This window comes from Coregonus clupeaformis, chromosome 24 (assembly GCF_020615455.1).
Source record: "Coregonus clupeaformis isolate EN_2021a chromosome 24, ASM2061545v1, whole genome shotgun sequence".
NCBI classification, from domain to species: Eukaryota; Metazoa; Chordata; class Actinopteri; order Salmoniformes; family Salmonidae; genus Coregonus; species Coregonus clupeaformis.
The window spans coordinates 41229287-41254057 of NC_059215.1; the positions used below are offsets into that span (position 1 = coordinate 41229287).

The following is a 24771-nucleotide window of genomic DNA, read 5'->3' on the forward strand; positions in this document are numbered from 1 at the left end:
GACTGGATAATTTTACCGCACCAGCATTGCAACCCAATGCATACACGATTTATGCAATAAACTGAGATATACCGCTGCGCTACAGAAGGCTATATCTGTCTGCTAATACAGCACTAGTAAAGGTGGAGTGCACTACTTTTGTGGACAACAATGTTTTTGCCCACGCTTACAGATGGCTGTATTGGTCTGCTAATACAGGACTAGTAAATGCCCAGTGAACTACTTTTGTGAAATAAAAATAAAAATATATTGTTTTTAATTCTGATTTGTCAGGGGGTGCTTCAGCACAGCTACTTCCCGCGCCCATGAACAGAACAATAAAGAAATGCATCATGTTTCAGGTGTGGGGTGTAGAAGAGGGGGAGGGAGGGAGGGTGTGATACGAAACCTGGTGGGGAACCAGTTTAGAGAAACATACTTATCTTTACTTCACTGTTCTCTCTACATCCCTTTCCTGCTCTCCACTAAGATGTTCCCAAATGTCACTCAAAGCTTAAAGGTCTCCCTTTTCTCATCTATCTCTCTCTCTCCTTAATTCTGGTTTCCCTTTCTCTCCCTGTATTCCATGAACCCACTGGTCACAGATGTCAATTCAACGTCTATTCCACGTTGCTTCAATGTAATTTCAATGAAATGACGTGGAAACAACGTTGATCCAACCAGTGTGTGCCCTGTGGGAAGGGGCTAAGCATTAACATATCCAGACCACTATGAGGATACAACAATAGCAACATGGTTTCCTATGGGGACAGAGAGGAGTGAGCGATTGTTTTAGCGCCTGCCGGCTACAGCTTCTCTGTGTCCCTGGAGGGTTTCTCTGGAACTGAAAGAGTATATTTATTCTGTGCTGTTGGTGATGTACCAACCAGGGCACCATCAGTAGGTGCGTCTTGGTAGTCTGAACTGGCTTCCTCTCCCAGTCTCCTCTCAGTATTCAGCACGGATCAAAAACAGATGGTGTGTGTTTATTTTAGCCAGTGCTGTGTCCCAATATGTCTGTATGTGTGTGTGTGTGATGATGACTAAGTATGGCCATGAGACTCCTCCAGTTGACTTTGTTCCAGCTCTCACCAGCCTCCGGTGTTTGGGCAATACTGTCTGTGTGCTGGAGTAGGAAGGGTTATGGCTATGGGTGTTTCCCACATTGATAGATGGCAGTATTTTGCCCCAGATATAACATCATTATTGTTATTGGTTGAAAAAAGGGACAAATAAAAGGAGCTGGTGTATAAATGAAGTCTGTGTGTAATCCAAGTTTATGTCTTTCTTCACTTTGAATATTTTCTGGAAATTGCTTTTTAAAATCTGATACTCCCACCACCACACACACCTAACACAGATGTCCTGCACAGAGGGTAATGGTAGGCCACCCAAACACATCATCTGTGAATTAACCAGAGCATGCAGACCAACACTTATGCACATGTCATGTCATCTTGGTTTGCAAAAAAACGTCATGTCACTTTGTTTAATTACAAATTATTTTTTTATTATGCATATTTCTCTTGTGGTTGTATGGCTTCATCATACATGTGAATAAGGTGGTTCTGCACATAGAGACTCCTGGAGCAGCTCTGTACCCTAAACTGCAGCTGGCCCAGAGACAATGGCACAACGCTGACTCTCACAATGGTTTACAATGGGGGCTGACACTGAGGCTAACAAAAACACACACTCATACACTGACACACTCATGCTAATGCGTACTCACTGACTCACACACACAGACAACTACTGTATCACACTCACCCTTAAAACACACACACACAAGTATGGACATAAAGGTTCTAGCAGAGATAATTTGCACTGTCCCTGATAGACAACTCTTGTATTGTTATGACATTATGTTACCATTCCAATACTAAATAGTACATCATCCATTCAGCTTACATTAGCCTGTATTTTTTCTGCATCTGCTCATGTTAAACATTACTGAGATAGTCAGTTACCCCAGCTGCTGCAGGTCTCTAATGATGATAAACATGAATATGGAAATACATACGTTTACAAAAATCTGCCTTGACATGAATATCTTAGGATATCAATTATATAAAAAGCATATGTAACAGTGTAGTCTACCTTATACTCATTCATCCCATACTCCATTAGAATAATAATAATGGCATATTCAGTGAAATTATGATTATATCAATCTGCAATAATTTACTCACAATCAAGGAGGGCATGGAAAATGGAAATAGAGCACATAGACAGATGGACGGACAAGCAGAGACAGAGTGCATAAACATTTTCCACTGGAGGTATGAGTCTTGTAAAAATGGACATAGAACAACATTCTGAAATATACAGTGGGGAAAAAAAGTATTTAGTCAGCCACCAATTGTGCAAGTTCTCCCACTTAAAAAGATGAGAGAGGCCTGTAATTTTCATCATAGGTACACGTCAACTATGACAGACAAATTGAGGAAAAAAAATCCAGAAAATCCCATTGTAGGATTTTTAATGAATTTATTTGCAAATTATGGTGGAAAATAAGTATTTGGTCACCTACAAACAAGCAAGATTTCTGGCTCTCACAGACCTGTAACTTCTTCTTTCAGAGGCTCCTCTGTCCTCCACTCGTTACCTGTATTAATGGCACCTGTTTGAACTTGTTATCAGTATAAAATACACCTGTCCACAACCTCAAACAGTCACACTCCAAACTTCACAATGGCCAAGACCAAAGAGCTGTCAAAGGACACCAAAAACAAAATTGTAGACCTGCACCAGGCTGGGAAGACTGAATCTGCAATAGGTAAGCAGCTTGGTTTGAAGAAATCAACTGTGGGAGCAATTATTAGGAAATGGAAGACATACAAGACCACTGATAATCTCCCTCGATCTGGGGCTCCACGCAAGATCTCACCCCCGTGGGGTCAAAATGATCACAAGAACGGTGAGCAAAAATCCCAGAACCACACGGGGGGACCTAGTGAATGACCTGCAGAGAGCTGGGACCAAAGTAACAAAGCCAACCATCAGTAACACACTACGCCGCCAGGGACTCAAATCCTGCAGTGCGAGACGTGTCCCCCTGCTTAAGCCAGTACATGTCCAGGCCCGTCTGAAGTGCATTTGGATGATCCAGAAGAGGATTGGGAGAATGTCATATGGTCAGATGAAACCAAAATATAACTTTTTGGTAAAAACTCAACTCGTCATGTTTGGAGGACAAAGAATGCTGAGTTGCATCCAAAGAACACCATACCTACTGTGAAGCATGGGGTTGGAAACATCATGCTTTGGGGCTGTTTTTCTGCAAAGGGACCAGGACGACTGATCCGTGTAAAGGAAAGAATGAATGGGGCCATGTATCGTGAGATTTTGAGTGAAACCCTCCTTCCATCAGCAAGGGCATTGAAGATGAAACGTGGCTGGGTCTTTCAGCATGACAATGATCCCAAACACACCGCCCGGGCAACGAAGGAGTGGCTTCGTAAGAAGCATTTCAAGGTCCTGGAGTGGCCTAGCCAGTCTCCAGATCTCAACCCCATAGAAAATCTTTGGAGGGAGTTGAAAGTCTGTGTTGCCCAGCGACAGCCCCAAAACATCACTGCTCTAGAGGAGATCTGCATGGAGGAATGGGCCAAAATACCAGCAACAGTGTGTGAAAACCTTGTGAAGACTTACAGAAAACGTTTGACCTGTGTCATTGCCAACAAAGGGTATATAACAAAGTATTGAGAAACTTTTGTTATTGACCAAATACTTATTTTCCACCATCATATGCCAATAAATTCATTAAAATTCCTACAATGTGATTTTCTGGATTTTCTTTTCTCATTTTGTCTGTCATAGTTGACGTGTACCTATGATGAAAATTACAGGCCTCTCTCATCTTTTTAAGTGGGAGAACTTGCACAATTGGTGGCTGACTAAATACTTTTTTTCCCCACTGTAGATAGAATGTACAGAGAAGTGATAAGGCCACGTACAGAAAGGTATTCCTGAAGAATGTCCAGAAGAGGATGCTGCCCTTTTACAGTGCCTTCAGAAAGTATTCACACCCCTTTACCTTTTCCACATTTTGTTGCGTTACAGCCTGAATTTAAAAATTATTAAATTGAGATTTTGTCACTGGCCTACACACAATACCCCATACTGTCAAAGTAATGTTTTTCAAATATTTTCAAAATTATTACAAAATGAAAGCTGAAATGTCTTGAGTCAATAAGTATTCAACCCCTTTGTTATGGCAAGCCTAAATAAATTCAGGAGTCACATAATAAGTTGCATGGTCTCACTCAGTGTGCAATAATAGTGTTTAACATGATTTTTGAATGACTACCTCATCTCTGTACCCCACACATACAATTATCTGTAAGTTCCCTCAGTTGAGTTGTGAAGTTCAAACACAGATTCAACCACAAAGAACAGGGAGGTTTTCCTCAGTTGACCAGGGAGGTTTTAAAAAAAAGCCGACATTGAACATCCCTTTGAGCATGGTGAAGTTATTAATCACACTTTGGATGGTGTTTCAATACATCCAGTCACTACAAAGATACAGGCGTCCTTCCTAACTCAGTTGCCGGAGAGGAAGGAAACCGCTCAGGGTTTTCACCATGAGGCCAATGGTGACTTTAAAACAGTTACAGAGTTTAATGGCTGTGATAGGAGAAAACCGAGGATAGATAGTTACTCTACAATAGTAACCCAATTGACAGAGTGAAAAGAAAGAAGCATGTACAGAATAAAAATATTCCAAAACATGCATCCTGTTTGCAAAAAGGCACTAAAGTAATACTGCAAGAAATGTGGCAAAGCAATTCACTTTTTGTCCTGAATACAAAGTGTTATGTTTGGAGCAAATCCAATACAACACATTACTAAGTACCACTCTCCATATTTTCAAGCATAGTGGTGGCTGCATCATGTTATGGGTATGCTTGTAATCGTTAAGGACTGGGGAGTTTTTCAGGATTAAAAAAACCCGGAATGGAGTTATGCACAGGCAAAATCCTAGAGGAAAACCTGGTTCAGTCTGCTTTCCACCAGACACTGGGAGATGAATTCACCTTTCAGCAGGACAATAACCTAAAACACAAGGCCACATCTAAACTGGAGTTGCTTACCAAAAAGACAGTGAATGTTCCTGAGTGGCTGAGTTACCGTTTTTACTTAAATCTACTTGAAAATCTATGCAAGACCTGAAAATGGTTGTCTAGCAATGATCAACAACCAATTTGACAGAGCTTGAAGAATTTTGAAAATAATAAATGGTCAAATATTGTACAATCCAGGTCAATTTGCTGTATCACAACAAAATGTGGAAAAAGTCAAGGGGTATGAGTACTTTCTGAAGGCACTGTAGATCCTATTAAATTACTAGAGGGGGCTATGTCATAAACCCTCATAGTTCCATAATGGGGTGAAAATCGCAGCCATCTTGGTCAGGGAGAAATCCAAAACCAGTCTAATTGGAATGAATGGCAGAGGCATAGGTGATGCATTTCCTGCTTTTACTTATGCAGGAATATAAAAGTAAGGCATGTAATGTATCAGAAATTATGTAATGGAATTATAGTAAACTTAAAATGTTGTCATAATTATAAATACAGTTTATACAGGTTTTATACACATTTTCTGTATAAACAGCCTCTACAATATATATAAACAGACCATAAAATATCTCATTTTGTTTTCTTGGAAAAAGCTGTGAGTGCTATTATGTGATACAATATCAGTATTTGTTGCATTTACAACTTGTCTAAGTCCTATTAACTGATTTGAGCCAGTGTATGGCTGTGGATTCACTGCATTATTTGAATGGAATGTTGGCAGTTAATTTGAACAATTTATGGAATAATTCCTCTAAAACTGGCTGATAAATTCTTCACATTCATTGTTTTACACAATATCTTATCACAGCACTGGCAAAACCATGATTGACCAACTCCCTGACCAACATGGCTGACCTTTGGACCATCATAAGAAGGTTCATGTCCATTCTAGTATTCTAATTCCTAATTATATAATGCTGCCTCTGTCTCACCTCGCTAATGAAATGTTCAGTAGCACTTCTGGAAGAGTGAGGCGGAGCATCTGGTGAAATATAATGGCTACCCAACCCATCTTCGCCCAACCTTCAAACCCCATCCACTGCATTAAAGGGCTGCTCAGAAAAGCCTTGGCTACTTGTGTACAAGGATGGGTGGTCTCTGTGGGTAAGGAGGAGTGGAAGGTTGTAGGTTCTAGGTAGGTTCTAGAATCATTCATTCTCCTCTTCTCATGTTCCATTGACTCCATCACGTTTGGCATTGGACACAGGGCGAGCTCTTACTTCAATCATTAGCAACAAACATTCATATAAACATTGGCAACAACAGCAATAGTAGTATAGTAACAACTACGATAACACTAATGGATAATAACCCTAATAGAAAAACAGGAGGAAGTCTCAGTGTGTTTTGTTTTGTTTGTTTTCACAAAGCTCTTTGGATTCTGACCCCACTCTCTCCTCGGTTGTCAGGAGTCTCGTCCTGATGATGTCACAGGTCATAGTGCAATAATCCTCTTGTTCCAAGTCTCCATACATGTTGTTGTCATGAGTGTCCCCCTCCAATTACCCTCACCCCACCTCCATATCCCAGGCACCCCTCACTGCATGCGGTCGGGCTGGTGGTGGGGATATTGGAGGTAGGCTGCAGGGGGGGCAGAGAGGCCTGCGAGAGGGTTGAGGGAGAGGTGGATGGGCGTGGGAGGGGTAGGGGGGCAGACATGGTAGGGCCTGGTGTGGCGGGGGAGTAGCTGTAGCTGAGGTAGCTAGTGGAGGGCGAGGGGGCGTAGGGGTAGTGCTCAAGGCCAGTGGAGGGGGTGGAGGTGTAGGGGGCGTATGCTGAGCTATAGTCCAGATACGGGGAGGAGAGGGAGGCCTGAGAGGGGCTGAGGTGGGACTGGAGCAACATGCTGGGGTGGAGGAAGGCTTGGGGGTACACATACTGCTGGGCCAATCTGAAGAAACAGAAACAAAGAAAAGGATAGATACATGTGTACAGTATACGGTTATACATTAGGAGTGTATACACACTCACAGGCCTGAGGACACACATACTGCTCAGCCATCATGGAGAAAGAGGCACATACACTACAGTTTCTATAGTTTATGTACCACACCACTGTAATTACAGGGGACATACTGTACTATTGTATGCCCATATTTCCAATAGGCCTGAGGCCACACATGAGGACAGACCAACCTACAATGTAGGAGAGTTATACACGCATCCACAATGTCATTCCCCACCCTTTCTTAACGCTCAACTTGACCCTCTGAGAGAGCACAGAACCTACCTTCTAACCCCCCCCATCATAACTTTCACCACCACTGCAACACTAGAAATAGCACACATTCTCCTTAGTGTACGATTAATTATCATAGCCATGAGAGAATGGCAAGAACACACACACACGGCACACACACAGTACACACACAGTACACACACAGTACAGCATCAGTAGGATTCTGAGCCATTGTAATGAAAGGGCACATACAGTTCTGTTGTCTACCCACAATTCACCTTGCCTTAGGCTGCCCATTTATAAACCTAACCTGCTTCAGTTCCTCTGACAGCTACAAAAATAGATCAGAGAGAAATGGCGGTTGCTGTTGTGCAACAAGTGACAGAACAATAGAGGTTGTCAACATCTGTAATAATAATTGTTCCTGGATCAGCTTGGCCTGTCCAAATGACCTTATTCTTTCTTTACCCAATAATAACCTCATGGCTGAGACTGTCTCCGAGGGGGGGGGGGAGAGGCCGGCAGCAGTGAATGACTGACATACGGCATTGGACACTCAGCTTTCAAACAGTGCTAGCTTTGGCATAGTATTACCTGAATACTGTATGTAAAGATTTACGTCAAGCACACATAATGTGTAGATCAGGATCCTTGTCAAATAATACCTCAGAATGTGAGATGTGCACGTGATCAAATGTTTCTTGTGTCAATGCCTTTCATTAGGGGGATTGTAATAACTGGGTTTCTATAATTGGCTATTTTAGTGGAGAGCTTTGTCTAATTAGGTCCCTATAGGTAGAGAGAAGAGACGGGGGGAGGGGAACGACTCGGGAGAGGCGAGGTATATATCTCCATGTCCAGAGGATATAGAGGGTAGAATACAGGCAAGAAAGATAAATGTAGGGGAATGAAGAGACTGCAGTTTGGATGGTAGGGTGTTTTACAAGAGAGGCTCAGTTTGAGCCATTCTAAAGGCGACAGCATGCTTCCAGCAGAAACAGTTCGGAAGAGTTTGTGCATATATTATGAAGACGTTTTGGACTTCGGTGAGTTATTTTTGGTTGTCCGGGCACACTAAACTTTTTCTAGAGGCAAGCCGAAGTCTAGGCACCTTCGTCGGTGATTGGTTAACAGTAGGGATTCTTCCATAAAGTCTTTGTTGTCATTCAATGAGAGACGACTCGTTTTCATAAAAACATTTTTGGGGAGAAATACTGCACCAAACATCTTAGTTAGATGTAAAATTGTGTGACTAAGATCTCCTCTGCAAAAACGTCAAAATTAATGACAGATTTCTTGAGTTATCTTAGATGAATTCTGACTATTTTGAGGAAGGTATACTGCTACGGCGTCTCAAAATGGATAAACAGTACTATTTCATTTTTCAAGCGAATGTATTTTAAGGGAGTATGCGAGCACACTAATTTGGTTCGCCTAGCCGAACTGAAGCATGCTGACGCCTTAACACTTCAGCAAAGGACAACTCTACTTCACACATACGCACACACACACACACACACACACACACCAGCTCTCAAATCCTCTCTACCTCCCCAGATGTGTGTTTGCAGTGACTGAGCCCCTAATCCCCCCTCCTCCCCTCCAACCCGTCTCTGTGTTTCAACAGGAAACACACCCCAGCCCTTCACACACCACACTGCACCCGCCCGGCCTCCTCCTTCCTCTCCTCCTTCAGAAAAAGAACAGAATTTGAATAAAGTACCAAATCTCACTTCTTTGTCAGCGCCCTGCCTGGCGTCTGCCCTGCCAGCTAGCTGGAACAGATGGCGCCTTAACCGCTGCCTTGCCAACTCTGGGTCCTACAAGCAGCCAGAGGCACTGGACCACATCCTGACCCCCCCACCTCACACTCGCGTACACACACACACCTCTTCACGGCCACTCCTAGCATTAGTCATTAGTCCCCTCTCTTCTTAAACACTCATGTAAATACGCCAAGGCTGGGGACAGAAGCTCTGTTTTTCCTGTACTGTTTTTGTTTATTTTTGTTATTTGCCCTTTCCAATAGCATGGACAGACAGAGCAATATGTAAACCCCGGCCAGAGAAGCCCCTGGAGAGGCAGAACTCCCCACAGAAGGAGCCCAACTATTAGCTCTGAGACAATGGTGCTTACTTACCGCCAAAATGATGAGCTGATGAGTTTGGGTGTTTTTTTTTGGGGTGCGTGCGTGTCCATGTGTGTTTTGACAGAGTAGTCAAGGCTTCATGAAGATAGATTCATCCACTCCATACCAAGTGACTTCCACAGAAGATTAAGAAAGAGGAAGTCCTTTTCATTGTGTTGGCAGACAGACAGTGACATTATCATGATCAAACCCAGTATAAGAGATGGAGTACTTGTGCTTTAATTGTCCATTGGTTCTCTGAAGGAGACATTCAATCAGCTCACCATAATTCATTCACAGGCTCATCTGGGTCAGCCTCAATTCCCTTACCACTCAATATATCATTCAATAATTGAAAGCCGGCGGCTGCAATATTAATAGCCCTGTGAGCCATGGGGTTTGAAGGGCCTATCACAATTCCTGCTACTGCTGTTGCACAGAACACACAGCCCAACCAGACCAGCCTCACAGAATAGGAAATGATAATTTAGCGTAATATAGTATAGCACTCATCAGAAAACATGGACAGCGCTGGTCATCTCCCTTCTGGCTAAACAAATGCCAGAGAGATGTTTTATTTCTGGGTCAAACTAAGTGAGTTAGTTGTGAAGTACACTGAGTGAAACTGAGTGAAACATTAAGAACACCTGCTCTTTCCATGACACAGACTGACCAGGTGAAAGCTATAATCCCTTATTGATGTCACCTGTTAAATCTACTTTAATCAGTGTAGATGAAGGAGAGGAGACAGGTTAAAGAAGGATTTTTAAGCATTGAGACAATTGAGACATGGAGAGTTAATGGGCAAGACAAAATATTTAAATGCCTTTGAAAGGGGTATGGTAGTAGGTGCCAGGCGCACCAGTTTGTGTCAAGAACTGCAGCACTGCTGGGTTTTTCACACTCAACAGTTTTCCGTGTGTATCAAAAATGGTCTACCACTCAAAGGACATCCAGCCAACTTGACACAAGTGTGGGAAGCATTGGAGTCAACATGGGCCAACATCCCTGTGGAACACTTTCGACACCTTGTAGAGTCCATGCCCCGACGAATTCTTCCTAATGTTTTGTCCACTCATTGTAGATCACTGTAATAACTTTGGTACTGAATATTCAGAACTAGCCTGCCTGTTATCAGTATGAGAGTGAGTTGATTGTGTATGTACCAACAGAGCTCTTTCCCACAGACGCACAAACAAGCACACACACATCCCATGCCACTGTGACCGTTCACCCATCTATCACACCATGACTCACAGGCCAACACCTCACTTCTCTACTCAGCCTGTTTTCACAACACACTCATTCCCTGGGAAGAGTGTGTGTAAGGAGGTTTTGTAATGGTTTGACTAGCAGCTCATCGGCCTGTGTAGGTCAACCATGGCAGAGAGAGAGCGAGTGAGATTAAGGTAAGATACAGAGAGAGAGAGAGAGAGAGAGAGAGAGAGAGAGAGAGAGAGAGAGAGAAAGAGAGAGATGAAGGAAAGATACATAGATATATAGAGAGAGAGAGAAAGAGAGAGATGAAGGAAAGATACATAGATATAGATATAGAGAGAGAGAGAGAGAGAGAGAGAGAGAGAGAGAGAGAGAGAGAGAGAGAGAGAGAGAGAGAGAGAGAGAGAGAGAGAGAGAGAGAGAGAGAGAGAGAGAGAGAGAGAGAGAGAGAGAGAGAGAGAGAGAGAGAGAGAGAGAGAGAGAGAGAGAGAGAGAGAGAGACATAAGCAGGCTAAGAATATCCCCATGTCCAAATGTATCCATGTTAGGAAACAGCAGCAGGCCAGCCAGTTAAGTGAAGCAAGCCAGTGTCTGGATATTCTCACTGAGTTCTGTGCTCTTGTAACTGATGGTAGCACAGCTGGCTGAAGGAAGGGTCAACACACAACTAGACAGACACAGATAGACAAGAGGAAAAGATTAAAGGAAGAGATTAGGGGAAGAGGCTGACAGAGACCGAGAGAGTGGTTCCTTCTTACCCATACTGCCTATGGATCAGAGCGGGATGGACCTGCTGTACACCGACTGAGAAACCTGTGTGGCAGAGAGAACACAGCAGGGTCAGAGGCCATCAGATACTACAGAAGACAACAGTGAGGGACATCATCTGAGCTACTGGAAGGACAAGACAGAAATCAGACCAGGACAGACAGAGACTGCATAAGGGACAGAGTCTGCCTGGAGGAAGAGATCCTACCACTCATTTACTTTTCATCTCTCTGTGAGCTGAACAGGCACTGTTTAAATAACCGAAACAGAGAATCTACATGGACACTAACGAGAAACAATACACACTCTCTGACACATTCACTCTCACAAACACGTAGCTCTGACCTCATTGACTCCTGAGATCACCATGAATGTGAAGATAGGCGACTCATCTCTCCTTCCTTCCTTCTATCGCTCCCTCCCTCCCTCCCTCCCTCCCTCCCTCTTCCCTCCCTCCCTCCCTCTCAATCTCTCACTACCCTCACACTCCTTTTTCTCTCACAAACACTGAATGTTCCTCTAACTCTTACGCACGCCAAACGTGCACACACAGACACACCCCCCTTGGTCATTCTCTCGTGTTCTGTTTATCATGACTCCCTGGGTGAGGTGAGTCACACAGGACAATGAAGAGTCAGATCTGCTGTTATTGCTCTCGCTCGCCCTCTCTCTCTCCCCCCCGTCTCATTATCACCCCCACCTCCACACCCAACCCCCACACACAGAGACTCTCATCTCACACACAATAACAAAAATACCAAGCTCTGACATATCTCATCAACTGCATGTTGGGAGTGTAACATAGCAACAACACCCCGACATACTGCTGTGCGTCAGTCACACATATGCTACATCTAAAAATGAAACCCTGTTATCTATATCGTGGTGCGCTAGATTTCAACCCTGTATTTTCTCCACAGGCTGAGAGGAAAGAGTGTGTGTGTAGTCTGAAGGGGAGCAGAGGCTGGTGGTTAACAGGCTGGTAGTTATCACTGTATGAGCCTGACCACATGGCCCCCTCAGGGAGAAGTGGTGTGTGTGCCATCAAGTGTGTTGTGTGTGTACCGTATCATGTAGAGGAATGTAGCTATAATAGTAGTCAACTGAGAGTGTGCAAGTGTGTCATCTGCTGTGCTCAACTGTTTGTCTGTGTATGAGAGAAAGAGTGTGTGTGTTTGTGTGTAACACCTGTCTGTGGGCTGCGTGGCTTGGCTCCCAGGTAGGCCAGGTTGATGTTAGCCTTCCTACCGTCGATGATGGGGTTGGGGTCTTTACATGCCCGCTCTGCCGCCCCCCTGTCCATCATAGTCACCTGACAGGAAGAGGAAAGAACACACAGGTTTGGGATTCAGGAAGTGACCAATAAAATACTTATCCCGTAACTTGTATCTCACCAATAAATCCCTGTAATCCCAGTAAAGCGTATCAGTGTTAATGTTGTACTGTTTGAGCTCTAGTCCTGGATACATAGTAAATAGTAAGATCCTGTGTGCTTATAGCATAGTGTGTGATGGTAAAGTATGAAACAGAGGATTTCAGGGCTGAGCCGTCTGCTGCTGTGTAGGAGTATGTCTCTCAGATTAGGGCCCCATAGGAGGGGCACCGGCATCCTGACCAATCACAGGGAATGGTAGGCGTCTGGGTGTGCAGGGAGGGGGAAGGGTATCTTCATAATAATAATATGCCATTTAGCAGACGCTTTTATCCAAAGCGACTTACAGTCATGCGTGCATACATTTTTGTGTATGGGTGGTCCCGGGGATCAAACCCACTACCTCGGCGTTACAAGCGCCGTGCTCTACCAGCTGAGCTACAGAGGACCACAACTTTCAATTCTATCATTATTTTACTAACAATGGGATGTTAAAAAAGAGCAATCACCAACATGGTACATCGAAACACACATTAATTGTCTCACACACACACACACACACACACACACACACACACACACACACACACACACACACACACACACACACACACACACACACACACACACACACACACACACACACACACACACACACACCTATTACAGTATATATTACACTATTACAGTAACAGCAGTCATAAACTATGCTAATAAATGAGGCGAGGTGAACTGAAACATGAAATGAGTAACAACGTCAAGTCACCAAACAGTACAGGGCACTGATGTCACAGCATTATTACTTTGCTTTTATTTCAAAGCATCAGACTCTGGAGTCCTATTCGAACACTGGCTGTGCTCTGGATGGGTTGATTGCTGTGTTTCTAAAGGCTGCTGGGGGGATTAGACTGCTATGGGAAGTCAGGGGTGAAATGGGCAGACTGTCCGGTCTGGGTCAGAGACAGAACACACACTGGTTGGCTGGCTAAACTCATCAACATGAGTATGAGCAGGCAGGGAAAATATACATTGCTTTAACTCCTCTCAGCTAACAAAAACATATGGAAATGTCTGCTCTACCCAAAATTACAACCAAATAATTGCAGCCTTACCGCAAAAGTGGAAGAGGAAAGTGGAAGGGGGAGAAAGTAAGGAACTTGTCTGTCGGCCTTGCATTAAAGAACATAATTGGTTAAGGAAAACTGTGATAAATAAAAAAGTATATCAGTTTCACTTAAGGACCAAAGAATTGACAGCCGTCCCATATAGATTGCAAAATAGTTGGGAAGAGATCTTTGACGTACCGATCCCATGGCATAGTGTTTATGAACTGACACGCAAAACGACACCGGATTCAAAAATTAGAATCTTTCAATTTAAATTATTATATAAAATTCTTGCTACCAATAGAATGTTATTTATATGGGGGATACACTCTTCCCAGCTCTGCAGATTTTGCTGTGAAGAGACAGAATCATTAGATCATTTGTTTTGGTTCTGTCCATTTGTAGCTTGTTTTTGGACACAGGTCCAGGAATGGCTAAAGGATTGCAATATTTACCTGGAGCTAACCTTGCAGATAGCATTACTGGGTGATCTGAAAAGTCATAGTCAATCGATCAATAATATAATAATACTTTTAGCAAAAATGTTTATTTTTAATTCACAATCTGTAGAAGCAATGAGAATAGAAAGGTTCAGAATTTTTGTAAAACATCACAGTACGGTTGAAATATATATGGCAAATAGAAATCCTATATGGATGGTGTTAAGAGATAGATGGGAGGTATTGAATAGAGTTGAAGGATGGGGCTAATAACAAATAACAACAAATAATAACAAAGATAGCTAATAATGTAAGCATACTGTGTCCATAATAAGTATATAGGTTGTATGTTGGGAGCTTTTGGGAAAGAGCACAGTTAGAAAGATATGGCATATAGAAGCAAACCGGATGGACATCATGAAAATGATCGGAGAGGTTGAGAGTAGAAGTTCAGGAGCAAAAAAAATAAAAAAAATAAAATAAAATAAAATATATATGTATATATATATGTATATATATATATATATATAAATAATATAATTATTGTAAAATTAACTGTGTCCATAAGGTGTAGATAGTAAGTATAGACCGGAAGTAGAGGCCTGGGCATTGTTGTTCACTAATTTACCCCAAGTAGGGAAAGGATGGCGGGGTTGAAAAGTAATAAAGGGGAGTATATATATAAAAAACATGGGGGATTGGAAGTGATGCAGACAATTACATTGATAGAAGATACAATCTATCTGCAATATTAAGCTGATCCCCCCCCCAAAAAAAAAGAAAGAAAAACTCCTCTCATCTCTTTTGTCTTTTTATCCATCTCTCTCCCTTCCCCCCTTGCTCATAGCCACACACAGCTTGACAGAGGGGGGTGGTGTGTGTCTGTGTGGAAGGAAGGAAGTCAAAAATAAACTGCAGCCTTATCTCAGAGCGCCAACATGTCACACCTCTGTGACCAGGCGACTACCTTCTGCTAACAGACCCACAGCCTCCCCCAGAGAGAGAGGGAGAGAGAGAGAGAGAGAGAGAGAGAGAGAGAGAGAGAGAGAGAGAGAGAGAGAGAGAGAGAGAGAGAGAGAGAGAGAGAGAGAGAGAGAGAGAGAGAGAGAGAGAGAGAGAGAGAGAGAAAGAGAAAGGGAGAAGGAGGGGAACAGAGGGAGAGAGAGAGAGAGAGAAAGGGAGAAGGAGGGGAACAGAGGGAGAGAGACTGCACGAAAACAGTACAAACAAAAGCTCCTCAGGGACAATCCAGAGACCCTATTTGTGGACTGTTACAAGACTGGGAACATAAGCAACTTAATTTTCCACGCAGACAATCCCCTGGCATGGCACACTGCTATAAGAGCACACTACCCCTCTGTCAGAGGCGGAGGGTGGAAAATCTGAATACTGAAAAACTAGGACCCTGAGACTGAGACAGCCTCTGTCAATTTGTACAAGGTTGGAACAGTGGTGGTGCAGGGAAACTTCAAACACTTCCAACAGGACTTTTACAGAATCAAAGAGAGAGCACAGCAGGAGAAGCTCTCTCTTGGTGACGACTCCTCCACCCAAAGTGAGTCGGTCCACACCCCCCACAGACGAGCAACCCCATGACTGGAGGGGGAGAGAGACGTGTCTGCACTCTGGACTTTGGTGAGAAAACTCCAATAGGAGAAAGAGGAGGGGTGAAAGGAGGAGGCCAAGCGGCAGGAGAAGATGAGAGCACTAGAGCAGGAGAGAAAGCTGAGGGGCGAAAGGGAGCAACCCATGAAAGAGCTGACACCACAGCAGAACAGCCCACCCCAGACCCTGACCACAGCCTCGACAACACAGCAGGACAGACAAATAAAGAACCACCAACCCAGCAGACCCCACCCTCTCCTAGCAGCCCCCATGAAAACCCCTTGAAACCCACTGAGGACATACACAAGCCACAAATTGTACTCCTTATGGACTCAAATGGGAAATGCATACAATAAATGTTTCCCCAAACACATTGTGGCTAAACTCTGGTGCCCAAACACTCAGCACACCCTAGACCTGCTATCGGAGGACCAACTCACAGGCACAAACGAGGGCCCAGGTGGTGACAGCACTCAAGGGAGTGATTGAAAAAGCTTTTTCCACTTTCCCCAACGCACTAGTGGTTATCTCCACCCAGCTACCACGAAAATACTTTTACCCAGCTACCATACAGCAGGTAAACGGCAAGCATTTCCCCTTTACTGTGCCTCAAAACCAAATGTTTACCTGGCCCACCACTCCACACTAGGACTTGAACAACCTTTATGAACAGGTTCACCTATACAAAGCAACAGTCCCTACTTTTGCAAGGACCCTGAAAGACTTTGCCCTCAACCGCAGCCTCAGCACCTTAGCAACGGACACCCCGTCCAGACCAGCGAGACACCCTACCAGACCAGCGAGACACCCTACCAGACCAGCGAGACACCCTACCAGACCAGCGAGACACCCTACCAGACCTGCACCTAGAGGACCTACATGGAGACCACAGCACCACCAGGCACATCTACCCCCCACCCCAACCAGTTCAGCATGCTCAGCACTCTCTGCTCACACCTACTGTAATGGTCTAAGCCTAAACTAAACTGGACACAATGGAACACAAAGCTTTTACTATCTCATCCTGAAATATACAAGGTCTGAGGTCATCTGCTTTGGCCTAAAGAGCAGGAACCCAGACTTCACCAAAGAAATCAGAAATACATACATTGTCATCCTGCAAGAAACATGGTATAGAGGAGATGGACCCACTGGTTGCCCTCTAGGTTACAGAGCTGGTAGTCACATCCACCAAACTACCACGTTTGAAACAGGGAATAGACGCAGAACAGTATATTTGAGCTACAGTTCCATCTAACATATACATTTTTTTTAAAAAATCTAACAGAAAACCTAAGAAAACTAACAATGAGAAATGGTTTGATGAAGAATGCAAAACCAGAATTAAGAAACCTATCCAACCAAAAACACAGAGACCCAGAAAACCAGAATCTAAGTCTTCACTAAAACAGCACAGAAATACACTAAGAAAAAAGAAGGAACGGCATGTCAGAAAACAGCTCAATGTGATTTAAGAATGTATAGAATCAAATCACTTCTGGGAAAATTAGAACACACTAAACAAACAACACGAAGAGCTACAGTATATAAAGCAGGCAGACAGGCATCGAGGCATTCAGTTAGTGTTCAATTGAATATTAGAATGGGCAAAACTAGTGACCTAAGCGTTTTTGAGCGTGGTATGATTGTCAGTGCCAGGTGCGCCGGATCCAGTATCTCAGAAACACGTCTTCCTGGGCTTTTCACGCACGACAGTATCTAGGGATTACCGAGAATGGGGCGACAAACAAAAAACATCCAGTCCTGTGAGTGAAAACAGCTCATTGATGAGAGAGGTCGAAGGAGAATGGCAAGAATCGTGCAAGCTAAAAGGCGGGTCACAAACAGACAAATAATGGCGCAGTACAACAGTGGTGTGCAGAACGGCATCTCGGAACGCACAACTCGTCGATCCTTGTCACGGATGGGCTATTTCAGCAGACGACCACACCGGGTTCCACTCCTATCAGCTAAAAACAAGAAGCGGCTCCAGTGGGCACGCGACCACCAATACTGGACAATTGAGGAGTTGAAAAAACGAATCCCAGTTCCTGTTGCCTCATGCTGATGGCAGAGTCAGGATTTGGCCTAAGCAGCATGAGTCCATGGACCCATTCTGCCTGGTGTCAACGGTACATGCTTGTGGCAGTGGTGACTGGTGTGGGTAATGTTTTCCTGGCACACGTTAGGTCCCTCGATACCAATTGAGCAAGATTGAACACCACGCCACAAAGAATTCAGGCTGTTCTGGAGGGAAAGGGTCCGACCCGGTACTAGATGGGTTTACCTAATAAACTGGCCACTGAGTGTATATATCAATGAATTGGTGAGGGCACTAGAACAGTCTGCAGCACCCGGCCACACCCTACTAGACTCTGAAGTAAAATGTCTACTGTTTGCTGATGATCTGGTGGTTCTGTCCCCAACCAAGGAGGACCTACAACAGCACCTAGATCTTCTGCACAGATTGTTAGACTTGGGCCCTGACAGTAAATCAGTAAGACAAAGATAATGGTGTTCCAAAAAAGGTCCAGATACCAGGGCAACAAATACAAATTCTATCTAGACACCGTTGCCCTAGAGCACACAAAGAATTATACCCACTAAAGCAGCACCGTCCCCTCAATAATCTGAGCCTGCCTGGCAGGGTACAGTGGGGAAAAAAAGTATTTAGTCAGCCACCAATTGTGCAATTTCTCCCACTTAAAAAGATGAGAGAGGCCTGTAATTGTAATCATAGGTACACGTCAACCATGACAGACAAATTTAGGAATAAAATTCCAGAAAATCCCATTGTAGGATTTTTAATGAATTTATTTGCAAATTATGGTGGAAAATAAGTATTTGGTCACCTACAAACAAGCAAGATTTCTGGCTCTCACAGACCTGTAACTTCTTCTTTAAGAGGCTCCTCTGTCCTCCACTCGTTTACCTGTATTAATGGCACCTGTTTGAACTTGTTATCAGTATAAAAGACACCTGTCCACAACCTCAAACAGTCACACTCCAAACTCCACTATGGCCAAGACCAAAGAGCTGTCAAAGGACACCAGAAACAAAATTGTAGACCTGCACCAGGCTGGGAAGACTGAATCTGCAATAGGTAAGCAGCTTGGTTTGAAGAAATCAACTGTGGGAGCAATTATTAGGAAATGGAAGACATACAAGACCACTGATAATCTCCCTCGATCTGGGGCTCCACGCAAGATTTCACCCCGTGGGGTCAAGAGCGGTGAGCAAAAATCCCAGAACCACACGGGGGGACCTAGTGAATGACCTGCAGAGAGCTGGGACCAAAGTAACAAAGCCTACCATCAGTAACACACTACGCCGCCAGGGACTCAAATCCTGCAGTGCCAGACGTGTCCCCCTGCTTAAGCCAGTACATGTCCAGGCCCGTCTGAAGTTTGCTAGAGTGCATTTGGATGATCCAGAAGAGGATTGGGAGAATGTCATATGGTCAGATGAAACCAACATATAACTTTTTGGTAAAAACTCAACTTGTCGTGTTTGGAGGACAAAGAATGCCGAGTTGCATCCAAAGAACACCATAACTACTGTGAAGCATGGGGGTGGAAACATCATGCTTTGGGGCTGTTTTTCTGCAAAGGGACCAGGACGACTGATCCATGTAAAGGAAAGAATGAATGGGGCCATGTATCGTGAGATTTTGAGTGAAAACCTCCTTCCATCAGCAAGGGCATTGAAGATGAAACGTGGCTGGGTCTTTCAGCATGAAAATGATCCCAAACACACCGCCCGGGCAACAAAGGAGTGGCTTCGTAAGAAGCATTTCAAGGTCCTGGAGTGGCCTAGCCAGTCTCCAGATCTCAACCCCATAGAAAATCTTCGGAGGGAGTTGAAAGTCCGTGTTGCCCAGCGACAGCCCCAAAACATCACTGCTCTAGAGGAGATCTGCATGGAGGAATGGGCCAAAATACCAGCAACAGTGTGTGAAAACCTTGTGAAGACTTACAGAAAACGTTTGACCTGTGTCATTGCCAACAAAAGGTATATAACAAAGTATTGAGAAACTTTTGTTATTGACCAAATACTTATTTTCCACCATAATTTGCAAATAAATTCATTAAAAATCCTACAATGTGATTTTCAGAATTTTTTTTCTCATTTTGTCTGTCATAGTTGACGTGTACCTATGATGAAAATTACAGGCCTCTCTCATCTTTTTAAGTGGGAGAACTTGCACAATTGGTGGCTGACTAAATACTTTTTTCCCCCACTGTACCTACCTCGGCCTAAACCACAAGGCTGTGAACGATCTAAGATACAAGGCCAGAAGGGCTTTCTATGCCATCAAAAGGAACATAAAACTCGACATCCCAATTAGGATCTGTTTAAAAATACATCAAATCAGTTATAGAACCCGTTGCTCTCTATGGTTGTGAGGTCTGGGGTCCACTCACCCACCAAGAATTCACAAAATGGGACAAACACCCAATTGAGACTGCATGCAGAATTCTGCAAAAATATCCTTCATGTACAACGCAAAACCCCAAACAATACATGCAGAGCAGAATTAGGACTATACCCGCTAATTATCAAAATCCAGAAAATAGCTTTTAAATTCTACAACCATCTAAAAGGAAGCGATGCCCACACATTTCACCACAAAGCCCTCACTTACAGAGAGATTAACCTAGAGAAGAGTCCCCTCAGCCAGCTGGTTCTGGGGCTCTGTTCACAAACACAAACAGACCCCACAGAACCCCAGGACAGCAACACAATTCGACCCAACCAAATTAGAAAAGAAAAAGATTACTATTTGACACACTGGAAAGAATCAACTAAAAAACAGAGCAAACTGGATGCTATCTGGCCCTAAACAGAGAATACAGTCGTGGTCAAAAGTTTTGAGAATGACACAAATACTAATTTTCAAAGTCTGCTGCCTCAGTTTTGATGATGGCAATTTGCATATACTCTAGAACAGGGTTCTTCAATTCCGGTCCTGGAGGGCCAAAACACTTCTGTTTTTTATTTCTACCTGGTAGTTAATTGCACTCACCTGGTGTCCCAGGTCTGAATTAGCCCCTGATTAGAAGGAGAGGATGAAAAACAGAGGTGTTTCGGCCCTCCAGGACCGGAATTGAAGAACCCTGCTCTAGAATGTCATGAAGAGTGATCAGATGAATTGCAATTAATTGCAAAGTCCCTCTTTGCCATGAAAATGAACTTAATCCCCAAAAAACATTTCCACTGCATTTCAGCCCTGCCACAAAAGGACCAGCTGCCATCATGTCAGTGATTCTCTCATTAACACAGGTGAGAGTGTTGACGAGGCAAGGCTGGAGATCACTCTGTCATTCTGATTGAGTTAGAATAACAGACTGGAAGCTTTAAAAGGAGGGTGGTGCTTGAAATCATTGTTCTTCCTCTGTTAACCATGGTTACCTGCAAGGAAACATGTGCCGTCATCATTGCTTTGCACAAAAAGGGCTTCACAGGCAAGGATATTGCTGCTAGTAAGATTGCACCTAAATCAACCATTTATCGGATCATCAAGAACTTCAAGAAGAGAGGTTCAATTGTTGTGAAGAAGGCGTCAGGGTGCCCAAGAAAGTCCAGCAAGCGCCAGGACCGTCTCCTAAAGTTGATTCAGCTGCGGGATCGGGGCACCACCAGTGCAGAGCTTGCTCAGAAATGGCAGCAGGCAGGTGTGAGTGCATCTGCACGCACAGTGAGGCGAAGACTTTTGGAGGATGGCCTGGTGTCAAGAAGGGCAGCAAAGAAGCCACTTCTCTCCAGGAAAAACATCAGGGACAGACTGATATTCTGCAAAAGGTACAGGGATTGGACTGCTGAGGACTGGGGTAAGTTATTTTATCTGATGAATCCCCTTTCCGATTGTTTGGGGCATCTGGAAAAGACCTTGTCCAGAGAAGACAAGGTGAGCGCTACCATCAGTCCTGTGTCATGCCAACAGTAAAGCATCATGAGACCATTCATGTGTGGGGTTGCTTCTCAGCCAAGGGAGTGGGCTCACTCACAATTTTGCCTAAGAACACAGCCATGAATAAAGAATGGTACCAATGCATCCTCCGAGAGCAACTTCTCCCAACCATCCAAGAACAGTAGTTTGGTGACGACCAATGCCTTTTCCAGCATGATGGAGCACCTTGCCATAAGGCAAAAGTGGCTCGGGGAACAAAACATCAACATTTTGGGTCCATGGCCAGGAAACTCCCCAGACCTTAATCCCATTGAGAACTTGTGGTCGATCCTCAAGAGGCGGGTGGACAAACAAAAAAACACAAATTCTGACAAACTCCAAGCATTGATTATTCAAGAATGGGCTGCCATCAGTCAGGATGTGGCCCAGAAGTTAATTGACAGCATGCCAGGGCGGATTGCAGAGGTCTTGAAAAAGAAGGGTCAACACTGCAAATATTGACTCTTTGCATAAACTTAATGTAATTGTCAATAAAAGCCTTTGACACTTATGGAATGCTTGTAATTATACTTCAGTATACCATAGTAACATCTGACAAAAATATCTCATAACACTGAAGCAGTGAACTTTGTGAAGACCAATACTTGTGTCATTCTCAAAACTTTTGACCACGACTGTACAGTGGCAGAATACCTGGCCACTGTGACTGACCCAAAATTAAGAAAATCCTTGACTATGTACAGACTCAGTAAGCATAGCCTTGCTATTGAGAGAAGCCGCCATAGGCAGACCTGGCTCTCGAGAGAAGAAAGGCTATGTGCCCACTGCCCACAAACTGAGGTGGAAACTGAGCTGCACTTCCTTACCTCCTGCCAAAGGTATGACCATATTAGAGACACATATTTCCCACAGATCACACAGACCCACAAAGAATTTGAAAACAAATCAAACATTGATAAACTCCCATATTTGTTAGGTGAAATACCGCAGTTGCAATGTGCGATCACAGCAGCAAAATGTGAGCCATTGCCATGAAAACAGGGCAACCAGTGGAGCACAAACAACATTGTAAATACAACCAATATTTATCTGTTTACTTGTCTTCCCCTACTATTCGTAGTATGTGTATGTACACATTGTTAAAAACACTGTACATACTGTCGCTGATTATTACATTTGAAATGTCTTTATCCTTTTGAAATGTGTGTGTGTGTGTGTGTGTGTGGAGGGGGAGCAGGTTGTTGTTCAGGACTCTGAGATAATTGATGTTACACTTTGTAAGGAATAATCTACTCATGATAAAATACGTGACTGCAACACCACAAACACTGCACATACTTGGCCGAACAAAGTGTGTCACACCAGTTTAAGACCAATGCTCTTTGCTTTGCAGGTTACATGAGCACCTTCAGCCCAATACATAAGGGAATGTCAGCAGCATGTGTACAGGTCCATATCGAAAATGTAAAGGAAACGTAATGGTTTACAGTTGGTTGTGGGAAATGAACAGTGGGCCCAGCCTACCCAGTAAAACATAACTGAAACTGTGGCCTCACTTTCATTATGGCTTCAATTCAAGGTAGTTGGGTAAGAATTACAGTGGCCTTAATCAAGGTGGCTAGGGGAACAGCTTGTGAAAGTATCCTGTGATAGAAAATCAAATCTGTGTGTACTTCTTATCTGTCACAAGACACTTTCATCATTGGTTACAATGTAGTAACTTTGTTATAAGGCTTTTGTAATATAAAGTGTCATCAAAATAAAATGCTGTGTGTTATGAAATTAAGTAATATCAGTGAATCTACATGATATCACTGAGGTTTGACACCAAAGGGAACAAAAGATTGTGCGCTCAAAATAAGACACTTTGGCGCGCTCTGTGGCGCACTATTCACACACTTCATATACAGTCATTGCTCACACGTTACAGTAGTCCACTTCCTGTAACCTACAATACCCTACATTTACAGTCAATTGAAATGGTTTCTAAACAAAGAACATGGGCAGAAAACAACAGTAGACAGTCAGCCTGACATGCCAAATGTCAAAGGAAGGTTATGCCAAATTTGGAAGGGGGTATTGCACAGCGTGTTAGATTAAGTAGGATACACTTACAAAGCCGTATCCTCGGGATTTCCCGGTTTGTCTGTCTGTTATCACAACGGCCTCGTCAATATCCCCGAACGTCTCGAAGTATTTTCGAAGGGATGCATCGTTGGTATGATAAGGTAAACCGCCAACAAAGATCTTAGTGAAAGTAGTGTCTTTCTGAATAGTGGGATGCATTGTCTCCAGACCTCCGTTAACAAATTGATGGAAAAGCATTTGTCCGCTGCGTCCGAATGGAAAAACTAAACGGTATATGGGAAAAACACAATATAAACAGTCACAGGTGGTATATCAATGTTCTAAACAACAAAATTGGTGCTGGAGAGATAGAAGCTTTAAATGCGCAATGGTTTGGTTTTCAAGCGCGCAATCAGGCTTGATTCGTCCAGTCTGTATCGATAGGTCTTTATTCCATGCTTTGAGTTACATCGAAGCAGGGCGACCAATGTAGAGGCAAGACTTTAGGTTCTTCTTGACAGGTGTCTTGAATACTCCTTCGAGATATCTCACAGGAGGAAAAATATATATATACTAGGCGAGTTTCAGACACGCCCACTCTCATTTTGGCCAATACATAAGCGGAGCTACACCCCCTGTGAACTTTATATGTGACGTTTTCCGCAGCCCACGCCCCGCCAGCTGCACCCTTACGTTCTCCTACACCTGTCTTTGTCTTTTGAAGACACAAAGAACACAGTTTTATTCTGCAATAAATCTACATTAACATACTTAATCGTGATCAATAGGTCATCTTAACATGTAGGCTAGTAGCCTAGGCTTTGATTTGACTCATTTATGAGTTTGTGCCTTTCGGACTATGCCGAGTTAAAATACATAGACTACCGGATAATAGCCTATTCCAAGAATTGAAA

General features: G+C 43.6%; 1 protein-coding gene across 1 annotated transcript; it reads right to left on the reverse strand.

Moving 5' to 3' along the window:
- Positions 1-5283: 5283 nt before the first annotated feature.
- LOC121538533 (RNA-binding protein 38) lies at positions 5284-24383 on the reverse strand. Its single transcript, XM_041846656.2, has 4 exons — positions 23906-24383; positions 12545-12668; positions 11347-11401; positions 5284-6954 (listed from the first exon to the last, which is right to left on the reverse strand). The coding sequence occupies exons 1-4, from the start codon at positions 24113-24115 to the stop codon at positions 6546-6548; spliced, it is 798 nt and encodes a 265-aa protein (XP_041702590.2). The 5' UTR covers positions 24116-24383; the 3' UTR covers positions 5284-6545.
- Positions 24384-24771: the final 388 nt, after the last annotated feature.